We start from the raw sequence: 18,638 nt of genomic DNA on the forward strand, positions 1-18,638 counted from the left end.
AGGCAGCCTCTCCCTTTCCCACCGCCCATTCCCTGATGCATTAACTCTCCTCCCGCCCCGGTAGCACATCTCCTCTCTTGCAGGCTGGAGCTTGCAGACACCTTACACCCTCTGGCTCTTCATACTTCTCCCTCCCATCCCTTAATTCATCCTGTAACAGAATATAACATTTAACCAAGGCACGTCAGGTCTCTTTATTGAACGGGATACACCATTTTTTAAATTGCCTTGAAAACAGGAAGTACTTTGCTCTGTCATAGTCTGGATTTGAAGAAAAAACTTTTTCTTTTATAGAATTATCCATAGCAAACGTTAAGCAAATAATCTTTAGTAACCTTGATGTAAGCAGAAGAATATTGTTCACTACAGAAGCTGCTTAAGTTGACGTAACATGCAAACTTAATTTTCATTACCCCCTTTTACCTTGCTTAAGGGTTTGGTTAGTAGTCTTGAACTCCCACATTAACTGAAATAGGGAAGTAGTGCGATACATTCTTACCTGTACAGCAAAAGTGCTGTGAAATTGTGCAAAATGCAGTGCTGGCACAGCTGTAAGGCTGGGTTTGGGTTTTTTCCCCATATTCATTTAAAACAAAAGAATCTGCTAAAATAATTCTATGAGAAAGCTGCTGTCCCCAGGCACAACTGCCTGTTTGCCTGTTCCCCCCCTCCCCAACCAGGTTGTCTTGGGCTGCGTCTGCTATAGCCTCAGTGCTGAGGAGCTCAGTGCTAGATGGCAAGTGGTGTCCGCAGCACTCCCTGGTGACAGTACCAGGCAGGGACCTTGGGCTAGCTTAGGCTTGCCGGGAGGCATCTGCAGCCCATGCACACTCCCTGCACTCAGCTGTGTGTCCCTGACCCCCTCGGGCACGCTCCTATGGGCAGGACCCTGGTCTGGGGCAGCTTTTGCTGCTGGGGCATGGCTAGCGATGCTGCAGCGGGTGCCCCTGCTCCCCTTGAGGGCCAGGCGATGTGCAGCGCAGGAGGGATGTCTCCCATCAAACCACCTTGTAAGTGCTTCCCCCACCCACCATCTGCAAGCTGCTAGCCCAGAATGGCCCCCTATTGAAGCCAACACAAAAAAAGCAGATCTGGTTCTGGCTGATGCTCCTGTGCTTTAACCCAGCAGGTTTGCAGATGGGGTTTGCTAAACCTTGAGCGAGCAAGGGGTGGCCATGGGGTGAGCGCACCCCTGGGCGGCCCTGCTGCCCCCCCATCTAGGTGAGGCGGTACAAGCCCTTGGCCGCCTGCTCCAGGCGGTCCCTGTACTCCAGCTGGGCATAGAGGGAGTCATTGACGCCCTGGAAGCTGTGCATGGCGCCCCACCAGCAGGCCGCAATGGTGGCGGTGGAGTCGCTGTCACCACCATGGAAGAAGGCGCGGTGAGCCAGCTCTGCCCACGAGTCCCCCGCGCCCAGCAGCGCGTCGTAAGCAATCATGGGGGCATCGTGCCCGCTGCTGCCCCCCCAGCCGTTGTAGCTGAGGGAGGTGTAGAAGGAGTCTCTTTCTTCCACACCATACCTTGGGGGGAAGGTGGGTGGCGAGATCCCGTCTGATATGCCTCTCTCTGCCAGGTATTTTTCCCACTGCTCTTCAAAGTAATGCCTGCGAAACAGGATGGAGGGGCTGTAAAAGACATCCCATGGCAGAAGCATATACCTCAGCTCCCTGCTCGGCACCAGCTGAAAACGTGCCGCATCAAGAGCCCGGAGCAGTGGCTCGGCAAAATGGTAGGCGTCCCCCAGTTTGTCAAACTAGGGACATGATTTCCAGTAAGAGGCCCAGGGACATGTTTCAGTGAGTTAGATTTCCCCTCCCTCCAGCCACATGGGAGAAGGCAGCCCAGCACCTGCTGCTGTCGTGCTGCACGGGATTCAAAGGCTCAGAGTGAAAACTGAGTCATCCTTCCAGATTCAGAGTACCTCTGCCCTGCCTGCGTGTGCCCCTGCGCACAGAGCCCCACTGAATCTGCAACCAGATTTGGTTAAGACTTTCAAACTGAGCTCAGTCCTAAATGTGGTGCTCTTTTCCTGCTTCCCATCTTTCATCAGGTCACGGTTGCTTGAGATGACAAATCCAGCTACCTCATACTGAATCCAAAAAAATGTCACAACTACATGATCCAAACACAATGTTTTGTTTTAAATTAAGTTAGAGGTACTCTGAATCTATTCAGTCCCACAGCAGGCATGTGCTGCTCTGGGACTTTACCGTGCGTGATTACTGCAACTTAAGTATAAGCAGAGCTCGCCCTCTCATACATGAGGTTTATTTCAGTCTTAGCAAAGCCCGGTGCTGGAGGCGCAGCTCACCATTGCCCCATGTTCTCCTCCACGAAGAAGCCGGTGTCCCGCACGTAGGCTTTTGCCTTTGGCAGCACCTCCAGCAGCCGCTTCCCCCAGGCCGGGAGGGGCACGGCGTTCACCGCGAGGGCTGTGAAGAGGGCTGAAGCCAGGGACCCCAGGTAGCCGGTAGGATGGTGGTGGGTCATTCGGCCGCTCTCGATGCTGACTTGCACCAGGGTGTCCAGCTCACTGGCGTGGCAGAAACGCAGCCCGATGCACATGGCACGCATGGCGGCCCCGCAGCCTCCTGCACGGGGGCTGAACGGGATCCTCCAGCCATCCGGCCGCTCCGGGTCCAGCTTCAGCGCGTTCTCCTTACTCACGGTACCTGGACAGGAGGGACACAGCCCAAGAAAAGAAAGAGAAACATGCATCAGTAGGAGGCAGGGTCACATAGCTTGGGAACTGAGGGAAGACAGGCAAGGTAGTGGAGAAGGAGCATTACTCTGCATAAGGGCTTTGAGCTTCCCTTCAAAAACATCGTCTGCTCACATACGTATCCTGCCCTAAATTGCCAGTGCACCAGGCATATACCCAAGCAGATCTGGTAATTCCTGTTCATGAAAATAATTAGGGGGTAAGAAACAGCCCGCTGCTGATTTATTTACATTAATTTTATTTACATTTCATGTTGTTTATTTAATAACTTCTCTAGAAAATACTATATATTAATACATACTGTATATATAATACATAATAATACATACTATATATATTAGGTATATTATGTACACATACATCTAAATACCTAGATAGATATATATAAATAGAAACAGAAAGGAGGTTTGGAGTATCCCTGACCCGAGGCAGGGCTAAGTACCTCTGCTTTTTCAGTTGTTCAGCCTCTTTACTGGACCTTTTAAAGGCAGAGACCCCACAAGCTCCCAGGAATGTTTCCCATTGCATCACTGGTAGGCAATGTTTTCCCTCTCCCTTGCTGCAGTTTAAGTTTGTCAGAAAGTGATGCGTGTGTTACCTCTCACTGCAGCATGGTCTGCATGACTGGCTTTACTGTACTTCTCTTCAATAAGCTGAAGAACAACTGTGCTAGGTGAGACCAAAAGTTTGTCCAGCCAACTAGCTTGTCTTCAAACACGGTCACTAACAGATAACTATGGAAAGACTATAAAAAATGAGGCAAATACAACGTTCCCCCAAGAAGACCCTCCTGGCTTCCTGCAGACAGAGGAACACAAGCCTGCTTGAGTCAGAAGACGGAGCCAAAGTGGTGTGTTCAGCTCCTGAACTGGCCTCCTCAGCTTGAACCCATGCATGCCTTCAGACCGCTTCAACATCCCACAGTAACCAACGCCTTGATTTGGTTATGCAGAGCACTTCCTTTTGTTTTAAACTGCCATTTGACAATTTCTTTACATTCCCCCCCCCCCCAGTTCTTTAATTACAAGAAGTAACTTTTCATGCTCCATGCTATTCAGGATTGTACTTTGTCCCCCTTCCTCAGTTTTCTCCTGCTCTGAGCTCATATACCAATCCAATTTTGCCTCTCTTCTGGTGGGAAGCCAGCCGGCTTCCCCAGAAAAAGACTTTAAAACATGTTTTGAGACCCAAGCACAAATGCTTGTGTGCAAGGAAGAGGAAACAGGTTTGAAACATTAAATTATCTTTGTTTCTCTTCTACCTTGCCTTTTTCTCCTAGTCTTCTCTTCTGGCCAAATCTGAAATACTTCTTTTCCAGATTAAGGCTAAATGAAGGGCAGGTTTCAAGCAGCTTCATTTAACTTTTAATGTATTGGACAATGGCAAAAGTGGACTCAAAAAACTAGTCTTTGCCCAACCCCAACTTGCCCAGCCCTCTCTCAGATACATAGGGTAACGGCAGCGGTTGGCATGCTCTCACACCCAAAATTAGACCATTGCTCCTATACTCTGCTGGGACAGGTAGCTGATAAACTTGAGGGTGCTCTGTTACATTGAAAGTCAAACTAAACAAAACAGAGTAGCATGGAAGAAGCCTGGTCAAGAAACTTCACCTGACTCTACAATTCAATTAACTTTGGTGCAATTTGATCACCATGATCTGGGACCTTGCTCATCACAGGTAGGTACTGCAACAAGTACTCTACAGAGCTCTTCACTTCTGCACTTCCATGTATATGCTTGGCAGTAGGATTTGGTATATGGCAGCCTATTTGGCCTGCACATGGCATTTACAGCACCCTTGTAACTGACATACCTCCATATCGAAACACAGCTTTAAGATTGGCTTCTGAACATAGGCTAAAACAAATAATGGCTGGCTGCTGTCAGTAATAAGCTCACATGCTGCTCTGTCTTGAGCATCTTTCTTTTGCAACAGTGCTGTTTTATCACAGACTCACTAGATGAGCACAGGACAAAGCCCTCTCTGCAGAGGGAAGGGGTGGACCAGCTCCCCGTGAAGGGCTGTCTCAAACTGAGAAAGCCGCTTGGTCCTGTGGCTGTCGGACTGTTTGCCCTGCAGCCTCTCGACTGAAATCAGCTTTGAGAATGGAAACAGCCCGTGCGAGTCTCCCCCACAGGAAAAAGCAGGTCGCAGCCCACGATGTTGGGCCACTTCAGATCTCATGAATTCCCCATAGCATGACCCAGGCATGAACCAGACCTGTCATTTCACCAGCGTCATCCGTGCTTGCTGTGCTGGCACGCCAGCCTCTCGCCTGACGCTGCTGTCATCTGCCCTGCCCAGTAGATGAGACCTGCTGGTTTTGCAGTGCCACACAGCCAGCCAAGCCCTGGATCGGTCCAGATGGTTTTGAATCAGGAAATTATGTTCTAGAAATCCAGCAAATCCTGGTTAGGAATGCTTTGTGCTAACAATAAGAAGCTAAAGGTAACCTCAGGAGGGTGCTGATCTAAGGAAAGAAGAAATACAAGCAAAAAGCGGTGCGTGAAGAAAGACAACCTTAAGAAGTTGGACACTATTCCCGGAATAGGCTTCCACTCCACTCATTTAGACTCTTCATGAGCACAGACAGTAACAGTTGGTGGGGATCAAACAATACACGTAAAAAAGGTGAATTAAACCAACCACATAGTGGTAAGTAATTCCACACACTTGGACCAAAAGGCAGAGTTCTGAAGCAGGTGGTTTCCTGGAGAACTGTGGAGGCAGATGCAGTTGTACCATGAGAAAAGAAGCATGCCCATGCTTGTGTCAATTCATTGGCTTTGTTAGCTGCAAAGAACAATGAATCTGGGGCTGTGGCACACCACAAATAGCGATAACGGATACAGAGATTATCTTATCACTGAATTAAGACAATGAGCTCTCTCCTGGGGACCCTGCGTGGCTGTCTGGTGACTCATTATGTTGTGGGAATCCCTTTGTTACTTCAGGTTTTGGTTTTCAGGTCTGGACTCCCTTGTGTGGGTGAGCAATGTGACTTTCCCCCACCGTTCTGGGGAGTCTCATCTCTGTTGAGTGAAAGTTGCAGCAGCAACTTTCCATTCTCAGCCTTAAGGGCTACAATTCCCCAGCAAGTACTTGCTTTGGCCCCAGCAGCATCACCGTGGGTTATGTTCTCACTTAAAATCCATTTACTCTGAACTGCCAAAAGAAGTTATTGACATCCAACTTGTACCATTAGGATTGACCAGTATGGCATGGAGACTGCAGTCAGGTTTTCAGGACACGGATTAGGTATTCCCTTTGTAGTACGTCAGTGGGCATTAAACTGTGAAGTGTCAGGATTTATGCTCTCAGAGCTGAGTGCCTTTCCTGCGGCTGCAGCAGGAGCACTCCAGAATGCTGTTGAAAGAACATTCCCAGCAGATGTCCATTTTTGTCACATTATTTTCCCTAAGATTTTACAAGGTTAAGTGTTCATGGACCCACTAAAGAAGTTGCATTTCTTTCTTTAGCTAGAGAATCTGATCTTTCGTTGTCACTCCGATTAGTGTACGTACCAAATTCACTTTAAAATCCTTCACTTCCAAATGGGCACTGCTTTTGGGCATATTGCAGCTCGGTTACTCACAGAAGGACTGCAGCAGATGTGCTATTATCCTTGTCTGTTAATTACTAACATTTATGTTTTAGGTTCTCCTTTTCATCTCAGGTTTTAGTCTCGAAGCTGAGCTAGTGGAGGCAAAAACAGCTTCCAGGTGCTGTCTCTTTGCCAGCTGTGGTTAGTCCACCTTTGCAGACCTCAGCTGGGGGAACTAAAAGCAGCTCCTTTGCTAAGACAGCAGTGAGTTTCTCAGAAGTTTAACCTGCTGACTCCCGCTATCTTGGCAAGCATCATTTCCCCTTCCTAAATATTTTACTAATTAGGCCACTCCAACAACTGAAACTGTGTTAAAGAATACTGATAGTTTACTTCTTTACAGGAGGGTAGGAGGTTACTGTGGAAAGCTAAGCAGAATAAATTCCTGCTCAAGTTTCCAACCTGGTTTACCTTGGAAATGCACAGCTGTCGCACTGTGCTCAGTGGTCTTAAAACAGCAATGCAGGATTTGGCCTTTCCCATGTTTAATGTCAAGCCAGAACATTCTTAATATATTCTGGGCACTTCAAATAGGCCATTTCTTTTTGATGTATAAACTTTGCATAGGATTGAGAGTTTCCTGGATACTTCACACTGCCTGCACTCCTCAGATTGGAAGCCCAGCCTTAGTAGCTCCAATTTAACAGAAGCATCCAGAAAAGGCTGGGCCATGAACACAGAGATGGGGAAGAGCTGGGTTAGCAGACCTGGGTGAAATAAGAACTACAGGAATATGTAGTATATGGCTTGGCTACTGCAGCCTGTCAAGATGCCCTTCCTGAATGCTGCCGCACACTGCCAGTCCCTGCTGCCTGTGACCCAAACTTAGCACAACTGTGGCAAGAGCGGTAGTACAGAGTTCAGGCAATACAAATGTGGCCTGAATACCCTGCCGCAGAAATCAGGCGTGCAGAGGTAGCCAAAAGTAGACTTTGGGTTTAATAAACTTTATTCCAAGCAAGGATCTTTGTGCCTTTGAATATACTTTATGTGTAATTTATTACAAAAAGTTCTTTGTTAATTCTCTGTTTATATGTGTTGCTTTAGCATAGCATCGCAGGGTGTGCATTATACGTGGTTGAATTTGCCTTTTTCGTCCTCTGAGTGTAAGAAAAGACACATCCGTGGCGCAAAAGCCATCATGCTTCCCCTGAGTGCAAGGTCAGGCCTCAAACTTGCCTGTAAGAATGTTTTGTTGATGTAGGCAGAACACTATCTTTTTTTATCTAGTTCAGAGAAGCCCAAACCACTTCAGCTTGCCTTATTCTGTTCTCTCTAGTTCATCCTGAAACAGGTACTCAGTGTGGAAAACCCTTTGCCTTTTCATGAAATACAGTTAATGCTATAAACAGCCAAAAGCGGAGCCAGGGCCAGCCTCAGTTCCAAGCTGCAAGAAAAGGAGAGAAATTAGTGAGAGCACAGCCCTGCCCAGGCACCATTACAGCAGGCTTACCTGGAGCTCTGCCCTTCATATCATTCATGCACTCCTTGTAGTTCCTTGCAATCAGGGAATAGAGATGTGCTAAATTCGGGTTTTTCCCGGCAGCTACCAGGGCTTCGGCCGTGGCCAAGTGCATCACCGTATCATCACTGACTTTCCAACCTTGGATGCTCAAGTTGCCGATTCCCCCCATCTCCGCCAACTCCTTGTGGATGGCCGGGCCACTCCGCATGAACTCCCATTGCCCGTTCCTGTAGCCCAGCGTGTCACCAACTGCACTCAGCACCATCGACGCCACATAGTTTTCCATTGCCTCAGGACATGATTTTTGCCCCAGGACTGCTTTAATGCAGAAAACACTATGAAAAAAGAAGAGAGGGAGGTAGTATCTTGCCCAGTTGAGGATGAGCCTCCACTGCTAAGCTCCAGCAGGCTGGATACCCAGCCTAGCGCCTGCGCCTCCTTTGGAGGACAACTTCAAACCAGATGCTGCCCCAGGGACCTCTGGCCGCCTGGGTAGGTGCGTGGCAGCCCATGGCCATGGGCAGCTGGCCATGTTCTCCCTGGGATTGTGGCAGCAGCCCAGGATGACGCTGCTCGTCATAGCTGGGCCACTGACAAGCAAAGGCGAGCCTGCAGGAGGATGGGCAGGTTGTATGAGTGTACCCATGCCCACCGCGCTTCTGAGCGCAGGGGCAAGGAGGCGAGATCAGCTCCCAGCACCTTTCCTGCCCTCGGGACAACGTGAGGCTGAGCTCGGTCAGCTTTAGCCAGGCAGTAAGCAGCGGGTCCCCCGGCAAGCCTTGCCCTTGCCCCTCGATCCCAGCGGGTACTTCCAGCGATGTCCCCCCCCCCAACCCCGCTCCTCCCCAGGGCTCGCTGCGCCACACGGCGAGGCCCGAAGCAGGGAAGGCCGCCGGGGCCGCCCCCCGGCCGCAGCGGTACTTACAGCGCCACCCCGGCGAGCAGCGGCGGCCGGGGCCTGCCCCGCCGCGGGAGCTGCGGGCGGCTCCGCGGGAACATCCGCAGCGGCGGCGGGGGCTGAGGGTGCCCGTCCGAGGTGCCTCCGCCCGGCCCTCCCCTTCCGCGGCTGCCCGGGGCGGCGCGACCGGCCCGGCGGCGGAGGCTCCTCCTCGGCAGCCGCCGGGCCCGGGGTGCCGCTCCGCACGGCCAGGCTGTCCCCGGCGCGGGCGGAGGGTCCGGTGCCCGGGGCCGCAGAACTCGGGAGGGAGGCGGGTGTTTTCGGTTGTCTCTGCAATGGGCAGTGGTGCTGCTGTATCTCGAGGTGCCAGGTGATCCCATTGCCGTGCTTTATCCTTTGTTTTTAATGATGGTGGTGGTTAGGTGGCTGAGGGCGGCTAGTGAATGGGCAAGGAAGGGACAGCAGCAGGAAGCAGGAGCAAGAAGCAGGATTGAGGACGGCTGGGGTTGCGTTTTGCAGAGGCTGAACCTGCTCACCGAGCGGTGGTCACTTGACATGCTGCACAGCAGGTCTCCAGTTCACCCCAGAAGGTACCAACCAGTGCCTTTTCCATGAAGGGACACCCCCCTCCAGCCCCGCTTCCCCGTGCCTGTGAAAGAAAGCATTGGTAGTTTCTGAGCTGGAGCCCTGGGGGATTTCAGGGCAATCATAAATGTAGCGCTGGGCCAGAGCAGAGTCCCTGGGGAATTTGGGGGCAAGTGCGAGCCGGGGGGCTGGAGCGGGGCCCTGGGGGATTTCAGGTAGCTGAGAGTGCAGGGCTGCCCGGGAGCATCACCCGGGTGGCTGCCGTGGTTCGGTGTGCCGTGCACGGTCAGGCATCTGCTGCTGCTCTGCACTCTGCAGTGGAGTTTGAGAAGAAGCTGATAGAGATACTAGGAAGGAAGTGGGAAAAGAGGCAGCTGGTGTCTTGGCACTGCCAGCGGTGCTTGCTGGCGTTTTGTGCTTCTCCTCTTCATTTTGTTTTATATAGAGCAGCTCTGAATTTACTCAAGTTCGCGCAGTGCTTAAAAGCAAAGCGGGATTTTTCTCTCCTAAGGATTGGGCCTGTGAGAGGGAACACTCCCGCCCCCTGCTTTTGGCTGGCTATCTATGAGAAACGGCTTCTGCTGCAGCCTGAATAGCAGAGGAGCGGAGAGGAAAGTGGCAGGGTTCCCCAAATAGACAGGAAGACGGGAGAACGCCTCTGCATCAGCAAGAAATGCCTGCAGCACTGGCATCTTTGTATCCATCCTTGTTTCCTGGTTCCTGGGCTCTTTCAGCTTCCTAAGAACTGAAACCAAGATGCACAGTGCAGTTAAGTGACATCTGAGATACCACAGAAAAACATCAAGCGCTCCTTGCTGACAGACAGTGGACGATGACCCAGCAGCAAGAACCATCGGCAGGAGCCTGCAAACTTGGGGTGGGGATTGCAGCAGCCTTCAGTCTTGAGTGCACGCACTGATCCCAAAAGGATCTCCTTGCATGAGTCCCACAGCGGGTGAGGAGTTCACTCTCCATCAGGGAGTGCCTCCTCAACATTGACACGCTCCGTGGTGCTGTGAGGCGGGCACAACCAGCCCCCCTTTGCAAGGATGGCCTTCTGGTGCTGAGCCATGCAAAGAGTTAAAGACTCACCATGTGGCACCTTTCTGGGGGTTTTGTTGTATCTTTTTGTTTAATGATAATTTAGGCTGCGGTGGGCCAATGGCCAGGATATGCCTTCTGGAAAGTACCCCCTTGGAGCAGCTCGCTAACATGTCCCTGCCATGTGTTGGACAATGTGGTTAGCACTCAAATTCAGAATTTTCCTCTATATTCATCTGTAAAAAAAGGGTAATTCTTTCTGACTAAAACAAAAATGTGCCTTTCTAGGTAAGTCCAGGGTTGAGGGCTCCTATTTGGAGGGCTGTGAAGGCTGGCACTGCAGCACTGGAGCTACGTCGTGGTGTAGACCCAGTGGAACATTGCTTCGGAACTACATGAAGCCTTCAGGTCCAGAAGACTTGGGAGAAGGTGAACATTAAAAATGCACAATGCACCCTCTTAAACATGACAGTGCCCCTGTTCTAGATCCTACAGCTGTCCCCGAAATGGGACTGCAAGGTAACATCTGGAATTCTCATTTTTCACCTCTCCTGTTCATCTTCTCTTTGCCACCCAGGTTCAAAGGTGACTTTCTGCAGGATCTTTTGGGGCCCTCAGCCGTGTTCATTTGGGACCAGTGCCAACCTCTTGACAGTCTTTCATTCTTTTAATAGCACTTTCTTCTCTGTAATGACAACAGGCATTTTTTTTTGAGTGGGGAATATTTCTGGGCTTACCCTAATTCTCAGTCCCCAGGTGCATGTCTGTCTTTGCCAGTGGCCAGTAAATAACAATACACCATAAAAGGGGCATTCAAAACAGGGGCAGCAAGCACCACGTGAGGTCTGCCTGGGACCTGGCTGGCTTGCTGTGAGGAGCCTGGGCAGCGATTGCTGGTGAGGCAGCGGTGCATGGCCCCACATGAGCATGTGAGGGGAACATTCACCCTTGCAGGATGCTCGGGGCTGCTGCTCTCGCTCCGGCTGGGTGTTTGCAGCAGGGGATGGGCACCCAGCAGCAGTGGGTGCTGCTGGCTCTGTGCTTCCTTTGCCCTAGGCGCAGCAGGGGCTTGCTAACGTTGGTGGTGTGGTGATCCTCACTTCTTGCCTGCCTTCCAGTGTTAACACTGGACTTCGGCCCTCTTGTTCAAGAAACCAGACTTCATTGTAGAGATATCCACCTCTTTCTTTTTCAGGCTTGCCTCCTTCCACAAACTGTCGCAGAGCAGGTCCAGCTCACTGCCCGGGGTGAAAAGGAAACAGTGGAAAATCAGTGTGATCTGTTCATTGTGGCACCGAGCACTCTCCTCAGGATGCTTCCAAAAGCCCTCTGTAACACGGGTTTTAAAAGAAAAATTAAAAAATTGCAGCACACCCCCCTCCCCCCGAGTCTGTTTCAAATAGCCGTAATTCTGCAGGGGAGAAGCTAAGCAGGATAATTGCTTTACCACAGAGAGAGGCACTGCAATGCCAGCCTGGGACAACCAGCAAGGTCAGTGACACAGGGAACATCTGGGTGAGCTGAAGACTGTGATCACCTCTCCGCATACAGCCAAAGGAACTGCAAACTCATGTTTACTGCCCCTTTATCAGGTTTATAGCGAGCATGTTGGTAAACAGCAGTGTGAGGGGACAGGGACCTCTCGAGCCTGGGGACATGAGTGAAGCAAGCCCAGCTGTCTCCTGTGGACCTGGCGTTTGGCTCGAGCGGTGGATCTCGGTCCAGGGCTGGCAGGCCAGTTGCTCCTTGATGTAAATCAAGTGACATTTTCATTTTCAGTTGTGTGCCAGTGCTGGCACTGTGTTCCTCACCTGCAGGGTGACAGCCTGCTGTCTGTCTGGTGACCTGCGTTGCTGTCCCTTCTGCCACTTTCTTTCCATGAGCTGCTGACAGTTGCATCCATGTCCTTTCTGAGCATATCGGAGCAGGGGGACTGGGGCAGCCCATCAGAGAGGTGTCATGCCTGCCCATCAAGCCTGCCTTTCAACCACTGTCAGCCACCAGCAGGCTAAATTTGGAGGTTCTTGGCACTTGCCAATGAAGGTAAGCCCTAGCGGGATGTGGTGGGTTGAACGTGGCCAGATGCTTGGTGGCGGGAGGGGAGGAGGTTTCATCCTGGTATAGGTTTTAAAACAGTGATGCTCTTCCTGCATTGCAGAAGCAGCAATGTTTAAAGTGTTAAATGTGCTTTCTGCTTTGAGAGCAGGTTTCTCCTTTCTGTGTGAAAAGATACAGTCTGGGGAACATAATTGCAGTCCATGCTGTAGAAAATATATGTCAAGTACAAAGAATATGAAGAACAGCCCCAGGAGAGGGAGTTCATCCTTCTGGGTCAGGAAGCACAGCGCATCTTGCAGTCCCAGCCATAGCTCTGCTGAGGCTCCTGGTGTTGAAACAGCAGCAGATGTGGCCAAGCACATGTGGTTCACACAGGCAAGGTGTGCTTCCACACTACAGCAGAGGCAAATTAACTACTGGGTTCCTCCAAAAACTACTGCTCCTTCTCTTTCCCATCAGCTTTCCCTGATTCCAGCTGCATGCATCCACCTCCTGTTATGAGGGTCATCTGCCTGCAGCGTAATGCCCATTTGGCCCTCAATCCTGCCGAAATAGAGTTAGGCAAAGGTTAGAAGTAGTGTAAAAATAAGGGTGAGAAAGGAACCAGGCTGGGGAGTAGGGTCTCCTCTTTCTTCTGCCAGCAAGCTGCAAGTGTGTTCAAGCTGTCTAAGGAAATCACAGGTTGTGATGAGGCATGAGAGCTAAACTGAGGGACAAAGAGCTGGAGGCACTACCTGAGGTCTGGGGAAGCAGGTGGGAGGGCATGATGTTCAGAAAGTCCCATTAGCTTATTGGGGAGCACTTAAAGCACCAGGACCTGCCAGGCTGGAGGGTGACTTGCCTCAGCTCGAATGACTGAAACTGAGACTAAGCAAAATCCTAGGTATGATAGGTTAGGAAAAGCCCTGTGGTGGCCTTGAGTTATGTGATTGGGTGGTTATTTTCCAGCACAGGGGTTTCTCTGATGCTGGTTGTGACCTGAGCCTTCTCTCCTGTCTTTCTCTTCTGGTTGTTTCTTCACCAGCTCCCTCTAAAACTGCTGTTCCTGGGAATGACTCCTATTTCTGACCATATACCAAAAGGACAAAGGGGCATGAGAATTAGTGGGAAATTGCTTAGGGACAGCAAAACATGACATTTGAAAGGTTACTTCTTCATTCGATTCTTCATGAATTGGATTTCAGAGAATTGGGAAGTGCTCGTGTGTGACAGAAGAGGAACATATGAACAAGACCACTGAATGCTCTGTTTTATCCTTTAGTCTGTCAAGGCTTAAAAATATCTGGCTTCTTCCTTTCTGTTCTCCCGCACTTTGATGCAATTCAGTGGTGACTTTGCCTTGATGCTTGGAGAAGGCGTCCTGGAAGGAGGAGTGGGAAGGTGTTGCAAGCACATCAGCTGCTGGCCTCCCCTCTTCCAGCTTCACATTCACCCGTGCATGTACCCAAACTCGCAGGGGAATGAAGCCTTTGAAGGAGGACACCAAGGACACTGTTGTGCTGTGGTTAGTCCACTGGTGTGTTCCCACCATGGCCCTGGTCTGGCAGAAAGGTCAGGAAAGCTCTTGACAACAATCACTAGGCAAAGGAAGTTGCTAACTGTGAAACCCTCTTGTTCTTAAAACTGAGACAGCATTTGAGATCTGGGAGGAGATCTGTCACCTGCCAGGTAGGTGGCTGCACAAAGCTGCAAGACATTGTAAGATGATCTGGTTTGGGGAAAAAATAAACATATTTGATTGGCGATATATGTCAGATCACATGTTGTCAAAAGTCAGTTGAGAGTTAAGAAAATCACAACTCCAGGAGACAGAGAGAGGTGTTGGAATAAGGATGCTCCCCCTCTTGTAGGTCCCATATTGCTGCAATCCATACCCTGCCAATGGCAGCAGTTCTGCACCACCTCCAAGCACCACCTTCTGCTTGGAGCTCAGGAGAAAATAACACTTGCACTTTTGTTCTGTATTGAAGACCCCTTCCCTGTGCCCTAACCCAAACCTTCAGCAGCAGGAGCACAGGACAGCTTCTTGTTTGACATGGATGTGACAGGAGCATGAGCTCAGGGGTGAGGCTTCAAGTCAGAGCAGGCATTTGCTGGGTGTGGGGAATGTGTTGGTCTCTGGTCTGTCAAAGCCACCATCGTGCTGGAGTAGCTGGGGAGCTGTAAAAGACAGAGGAGTGTGAGGTCTTTTTGCATGCTGTTCAGTCATCTGCTTACACTGGGACTGGTGCTTGGGAAGTGGAATGTCGCTTGTCCCATCCTCAGTCTCCAGAGCCTTCTCATTGTTTTCCACTGAATATCCCTGACATGGAGCTGTTTTAATGTAACCTAGCCGTGTGTGGCTTAAGTTGTCTTGGCTGCGATAGGAAACCTGTGAGGCCATGCTTGGACTGACACAAATGTTCCAGCCGTAAACTGGTATGAGGAACCTGCAGGCGCCTTGTGCTGTTGCCAGGAGGAAGGAAACCAAAAGAGCTGATTGTACTCCTTGTTGAAAAGGGGGTGGTTGTTTCTGTGGGTGATAGTAGAGGAAAACGAGGGGCAACATAATCCTCAAGTTCAGGAACTGCCATGAGAAAACACGGTCCAATGGTAAGGATTCCTGCCAGCGGAGAGGAGGGTAGCAAAGGGCATTGCTGTCATTAAGAAACCAGGGCTGAAGAGGTATGTGAGCTGGGATCTCTCAGCAGCCAACTAGCCTGACTTCAGTAAATGGGAAATTATATAAAGTGCAAAATAGTTTACCAAGGCTATCTCATGCCAGGCTATCATAGTAGGCTTATTTTGATAAGATAATTGACTACATAGGCAGAGGACTTTAGAAAGAGAGTCCTTACAGTGCTACAGGCAAAGCCATTAAGCTGGAGAAACAGGGGATTAATGTGAGCGTTGTAAGGATTTACCTGAAGAAGGGATGTGAGGAGGTTGTGCCTCAAGGGAAGCAGGCAGGGTGGAAGGGGTTATTAATGATCCTCCTCAAAGGGGTGATCTTGTTTACCCAGCAGGAAAACAAGCTCTAATCAGTTTCGGTCAGAAACTGATTCGGTCAGGGCTAGTCACTGCAGAGATTGCACAGGCTACAGCACAAGAAAAGCTGATGGCACTGAGGACTGGAATAGGGAAAACAGGATGAAAGTCAGCAGCACAGCGTGCAAGCTTGCCCATGCAGAGAGTAGTCGTAAGACATTTTGCTCCCAGCTTGTCCTCTGCCATTCTGAGAAATTACAGAAGAAGGGGAGTTTTGATTGATTAATGGTGAGTTCTCACCATAGTGCAGCCAAGAAAAAGAAGGTGACCACAGATGAGATGTCCCTCCCCAGCTGGTTTAAAGGCACCTTTGGATGGCTATGGATGTGCAGTGAGCATGCAGGGGGGCTCTGGGCAGCCCTGGCAGGCTGACAGAGGGCAGGGCAGTGTGGGGAGAGACCAAGCCAGCATGGCCAGTGCCCAGAGGTGTGCAGGGGCTTGGCTGCTGGGTGAGAGAAGCGCTATGGCAGTGACAGCAGGGTGCTGATGCTGGAAAATGTATGGTGCCAGTGTCTTATCAGGGTGTGGGACAGCCGGTCTGAGCCTGTGCCTCTCCACAAGCCCACTGCAAAGCCACACTCACCCAACAGGGCTGGCAATGCCAGGTCTCCACTGCTCAAAGCGCCACCTTACCCTGGGGTAGGTCTTTTCTGTGGTAGCAGAGACAGGGCTGAGTGCTTGGAAGAGCTCTGACAGACATATTTGCTTCAGGTTTGCTGCGAAAGGGTGTCCTGGTGGTGCTTGCAACCTTTTAAACTTCCTCACCATGGTGCAGCCTTCTCCTGAAGGCTGCAAACTTCTGAGCACATTTAGATCTCAAGCTGCCCCTCAGTGTTTGCCGTCTCCCAGTTCTCATAAGTGGAAGACAAGATATATTGATGGAGGAGCTGAATTCAACAGGCAGCCGCACCTGAGCCTCACAGCAAGTGGATGGTGCCTCTGAAGGAAGGCACAACCAAGCAAAAGGTACCTATGCCCTAAAGTCCGAGGGTTTCCATCAAAAAAGTGATACCCATGTGAAGGGGGAAGTCCCATGGCTCGCACTTACAGAAAATCACTCTTAGGTTCAAAGGGGAAAGAAACAAACCAAAGCTGGACACCACATTTAGGTTTGAGGTTCAGATGTTTTCAGGTTTGGTTCTTGTTTCAGGTTTTGGGGGCTTTTGCTTTTGTTTGTTTTCTCCTGAACTCCCCCTCCCACCTTCAAATGTCAACCTGACAGGTTTCTGGAATTGAGTCCTTTTGAGCTTTGCTTCCTGAAAGCCCTGAATTTGCATTTCCCATGTTGCCATCTCATTTGTGCGTACACTAGAGTGAGCCATGCCTGTGGGTGCATCAGCAAGGACGGATACATTGCTGTGTCTAAATAAGCAAATCAGCCAAAAAATGTTGGTTTTGGCAAGAAAACCACTCCAACATGAGGAGTGGCCAGTCCGCAGATTGCCAGCACAACCTTGCTGCAGATGGAAGTTTTGGAGGCTTTTGGTACTGATATCTCTCCTGTGTACATGTACACTGAAGCCAGCTAGTGCTTTTTAACACACATGTGGGCATATTTTTTCAAAGGGTTGGAAAAAGAAGGGGCCCTGACAGCGCCCTTCTGACCATAGAATTTCTTGTTGCAATGCAGGAATAAGCCTGGTAAGGATATACAGGCACAACCTCAGCACAAGGCAAAAAAGCTTCTTGTTTTCTTATTTGTTAGTCCTAGAAATAGATGTTTCCTTTTTTCTTTTTCTCTCTTTTTTTTTAATTTTCTCTTTTCTTTTTGCTTGGTGGATTTTTTTAATAGATCACTCTAAACCACCTCTGGTGTATAAAATGTCATCCCAGCAGAGCTAATGCCCTTAAAATGAAGCCTAACCACAACCGAAGCAGAGGACAACAATGCCTAACAGCGCTGATTACAGGTAGTGCTTTCAGCTGTGCTTTTAACAGAGGTGGTAATTCTGCTCTTTGGGCGTGACTCCCATTGAAATCAGTGTTGCAGTTTATATACAAGTCTATATCACAATGATATTGATACCTACAAACACTGTGCTTGTCCATATGGGGAAATTGCAGGTAGGAAGCTGGGCTGCAAGATAGCAGCATGCTCATTGATTTTAATTAACTCCTCATTTACATGCTGTTAGTGGGCAGGGGGTGTGATTTCCCTTGATTCTCAAAGACAGGAGGGGTCCAAACACAATGGCTTCGGTGGCATTGTGTATGACAGTCTGAGCTGATTTCGTGCCCGGCTTTTGCCAACAGGGACCTGTTCCTTCTCTCTGCCCCCAGTTCACCAGATCTCACTGCTGACACTGGTGCTTGGGCTCACCTGACATCCCAGTAAATTGGTGCAACTCACAAAGATGGCCAAGAAAAGCAAGTTTATTTACTTTTTTTCTTTGCTGGGTTAATGTGTTGAACGAGATTCCAAGGGGGCACTGAGGGGTAAATGTTCCAGGGTGAGGTTTGTCCCTCTCTCTGATCAACCATATGGAAGTAATTCTTGGGAATTTTGCAAGCCTGCATCTTAGAAACCAAGCACCATGTGAATCAACTGTGGATTACTGAAATCAAAACAACATTCTGACAAGCAAAACCCATTTACAGGTTGACAGCCCTTAGTCGCATTGACAGATTCCTCAAGTGGCCAGGACGAATGCCCAACAGACCTCATGCAGAAGGCAGGTCTAAAGAGCTGCTTCTCAAACGTGCTACTTCATAGCTTGATTCATTCCTTTTACACATGCATTTTGACATCCACACTTCATCATGTTGACACATATGCTTAAACATTTACTTGCTTATGTTTGCACTGTTGTCAGTTTCTCATTGTCACTGTGGTTTTATGATTTGGCAGCTTGAACTTCCATGCACCTCTGCGAAACCTCCGGGACTGAAGTCCTCAGATCTCATCTCCATGTGCTCCACTGTGAAGCCAGCTCGGAGCCTTACGCTTTTTTCCCCATTGGATGCAAGGGCAGGCTCTGTTCCTCAGGTAAGAGCAATACCATCCTGTCTGGATAAGAACCAGATGGAAAATCATCTTCCCCATGATGCAGTCACTTGTGCCAAATAGCAAAATGCCTGATTAGGCAGGCTTTGCAGGGACCCGGCTGTCCTCAGCTGCACTCTGGCACTGCTGATGCCCGCCTGGAGCAGGGATCGCAGGTGCCCTGCCTGTGGGAGAAGCAAGGCTCCAGCAGCCTCCTGAGGCAGGAGAAGTGGGCAGGGAGTGTGCTGTA

At 49.9% G+C, this 18,638-nt stretch overlaps 1 protein-coding gene across 1 annotated transcript; it reads right to left on the minus strand.

The window, feature by feature from the left end:
• Positions 1-179: 179 nt before the first annotated feature.
• Positions 180-8,847, minus strand: ADPRH (ADP-ribosylarginine hydrolase). Its single transcript, XM_030471927.1, has 4 exons — positions 8,722-8,847; positions 7,785-8,131; positions 2,313-2,673; positions 180-1,605 (listed from the first exon to the last, which is right to left on the minus strand). Exons 1-4 carry the CDS (start codon positions 8,793-8,795, stop codon positions 1,218-1,220), a joined length of 1,170 nt encoding a protein of 389 aa, XP_030327787.1. The 5' UTR covers positions 8,796-8,847; the 3' UTR covers positions 180-1,217.
• Between the last annotated feature and the right edge of the window lie 9,791 nt (positions 8,848-18,638).

Source organism: Strigops habroptila, chromosome 2, assembly GCF_004027225.2.
Source record: "Strigops habroptila isolate Jane chromosome 2, bStrHab1.2.pri, whole genome shotgun sequence".
NCBI lineage: Eukaryota > Metazoa > Chordata > Aves > Psittaciformes > Psittacidae > Strigops > Strigops habroptila.

What these genes read in the sequence shown, in the direction of transcription:
- ADPRH (XM_030471927.1), bottom strand. Translation starts at nt 8,795, where the DNA reads ATGTTCCCGCGGAGCCGCCCGCAGCTCCCGCGGCGGGGCAGGCCCCGG. An exon ending in TATGAAGGGCAGAGCTCCAG is followed by an intron (nt 2,674 to 7,784) that starts GTAAGCCTGCTG and finishes CCTCCTGTCCAG; the next exon opens with GTACCGTGAGTAAGGAGAAC. An exon ending in GAGGAGAACATGGGGCAATG is followed by an intron (nt 1,606 to 2,312) that starts GTGAGCTGCGCC and finishes CCTGTTTCGCAG; the next exon opens with GCATTACTTTGAAGAGCAGT.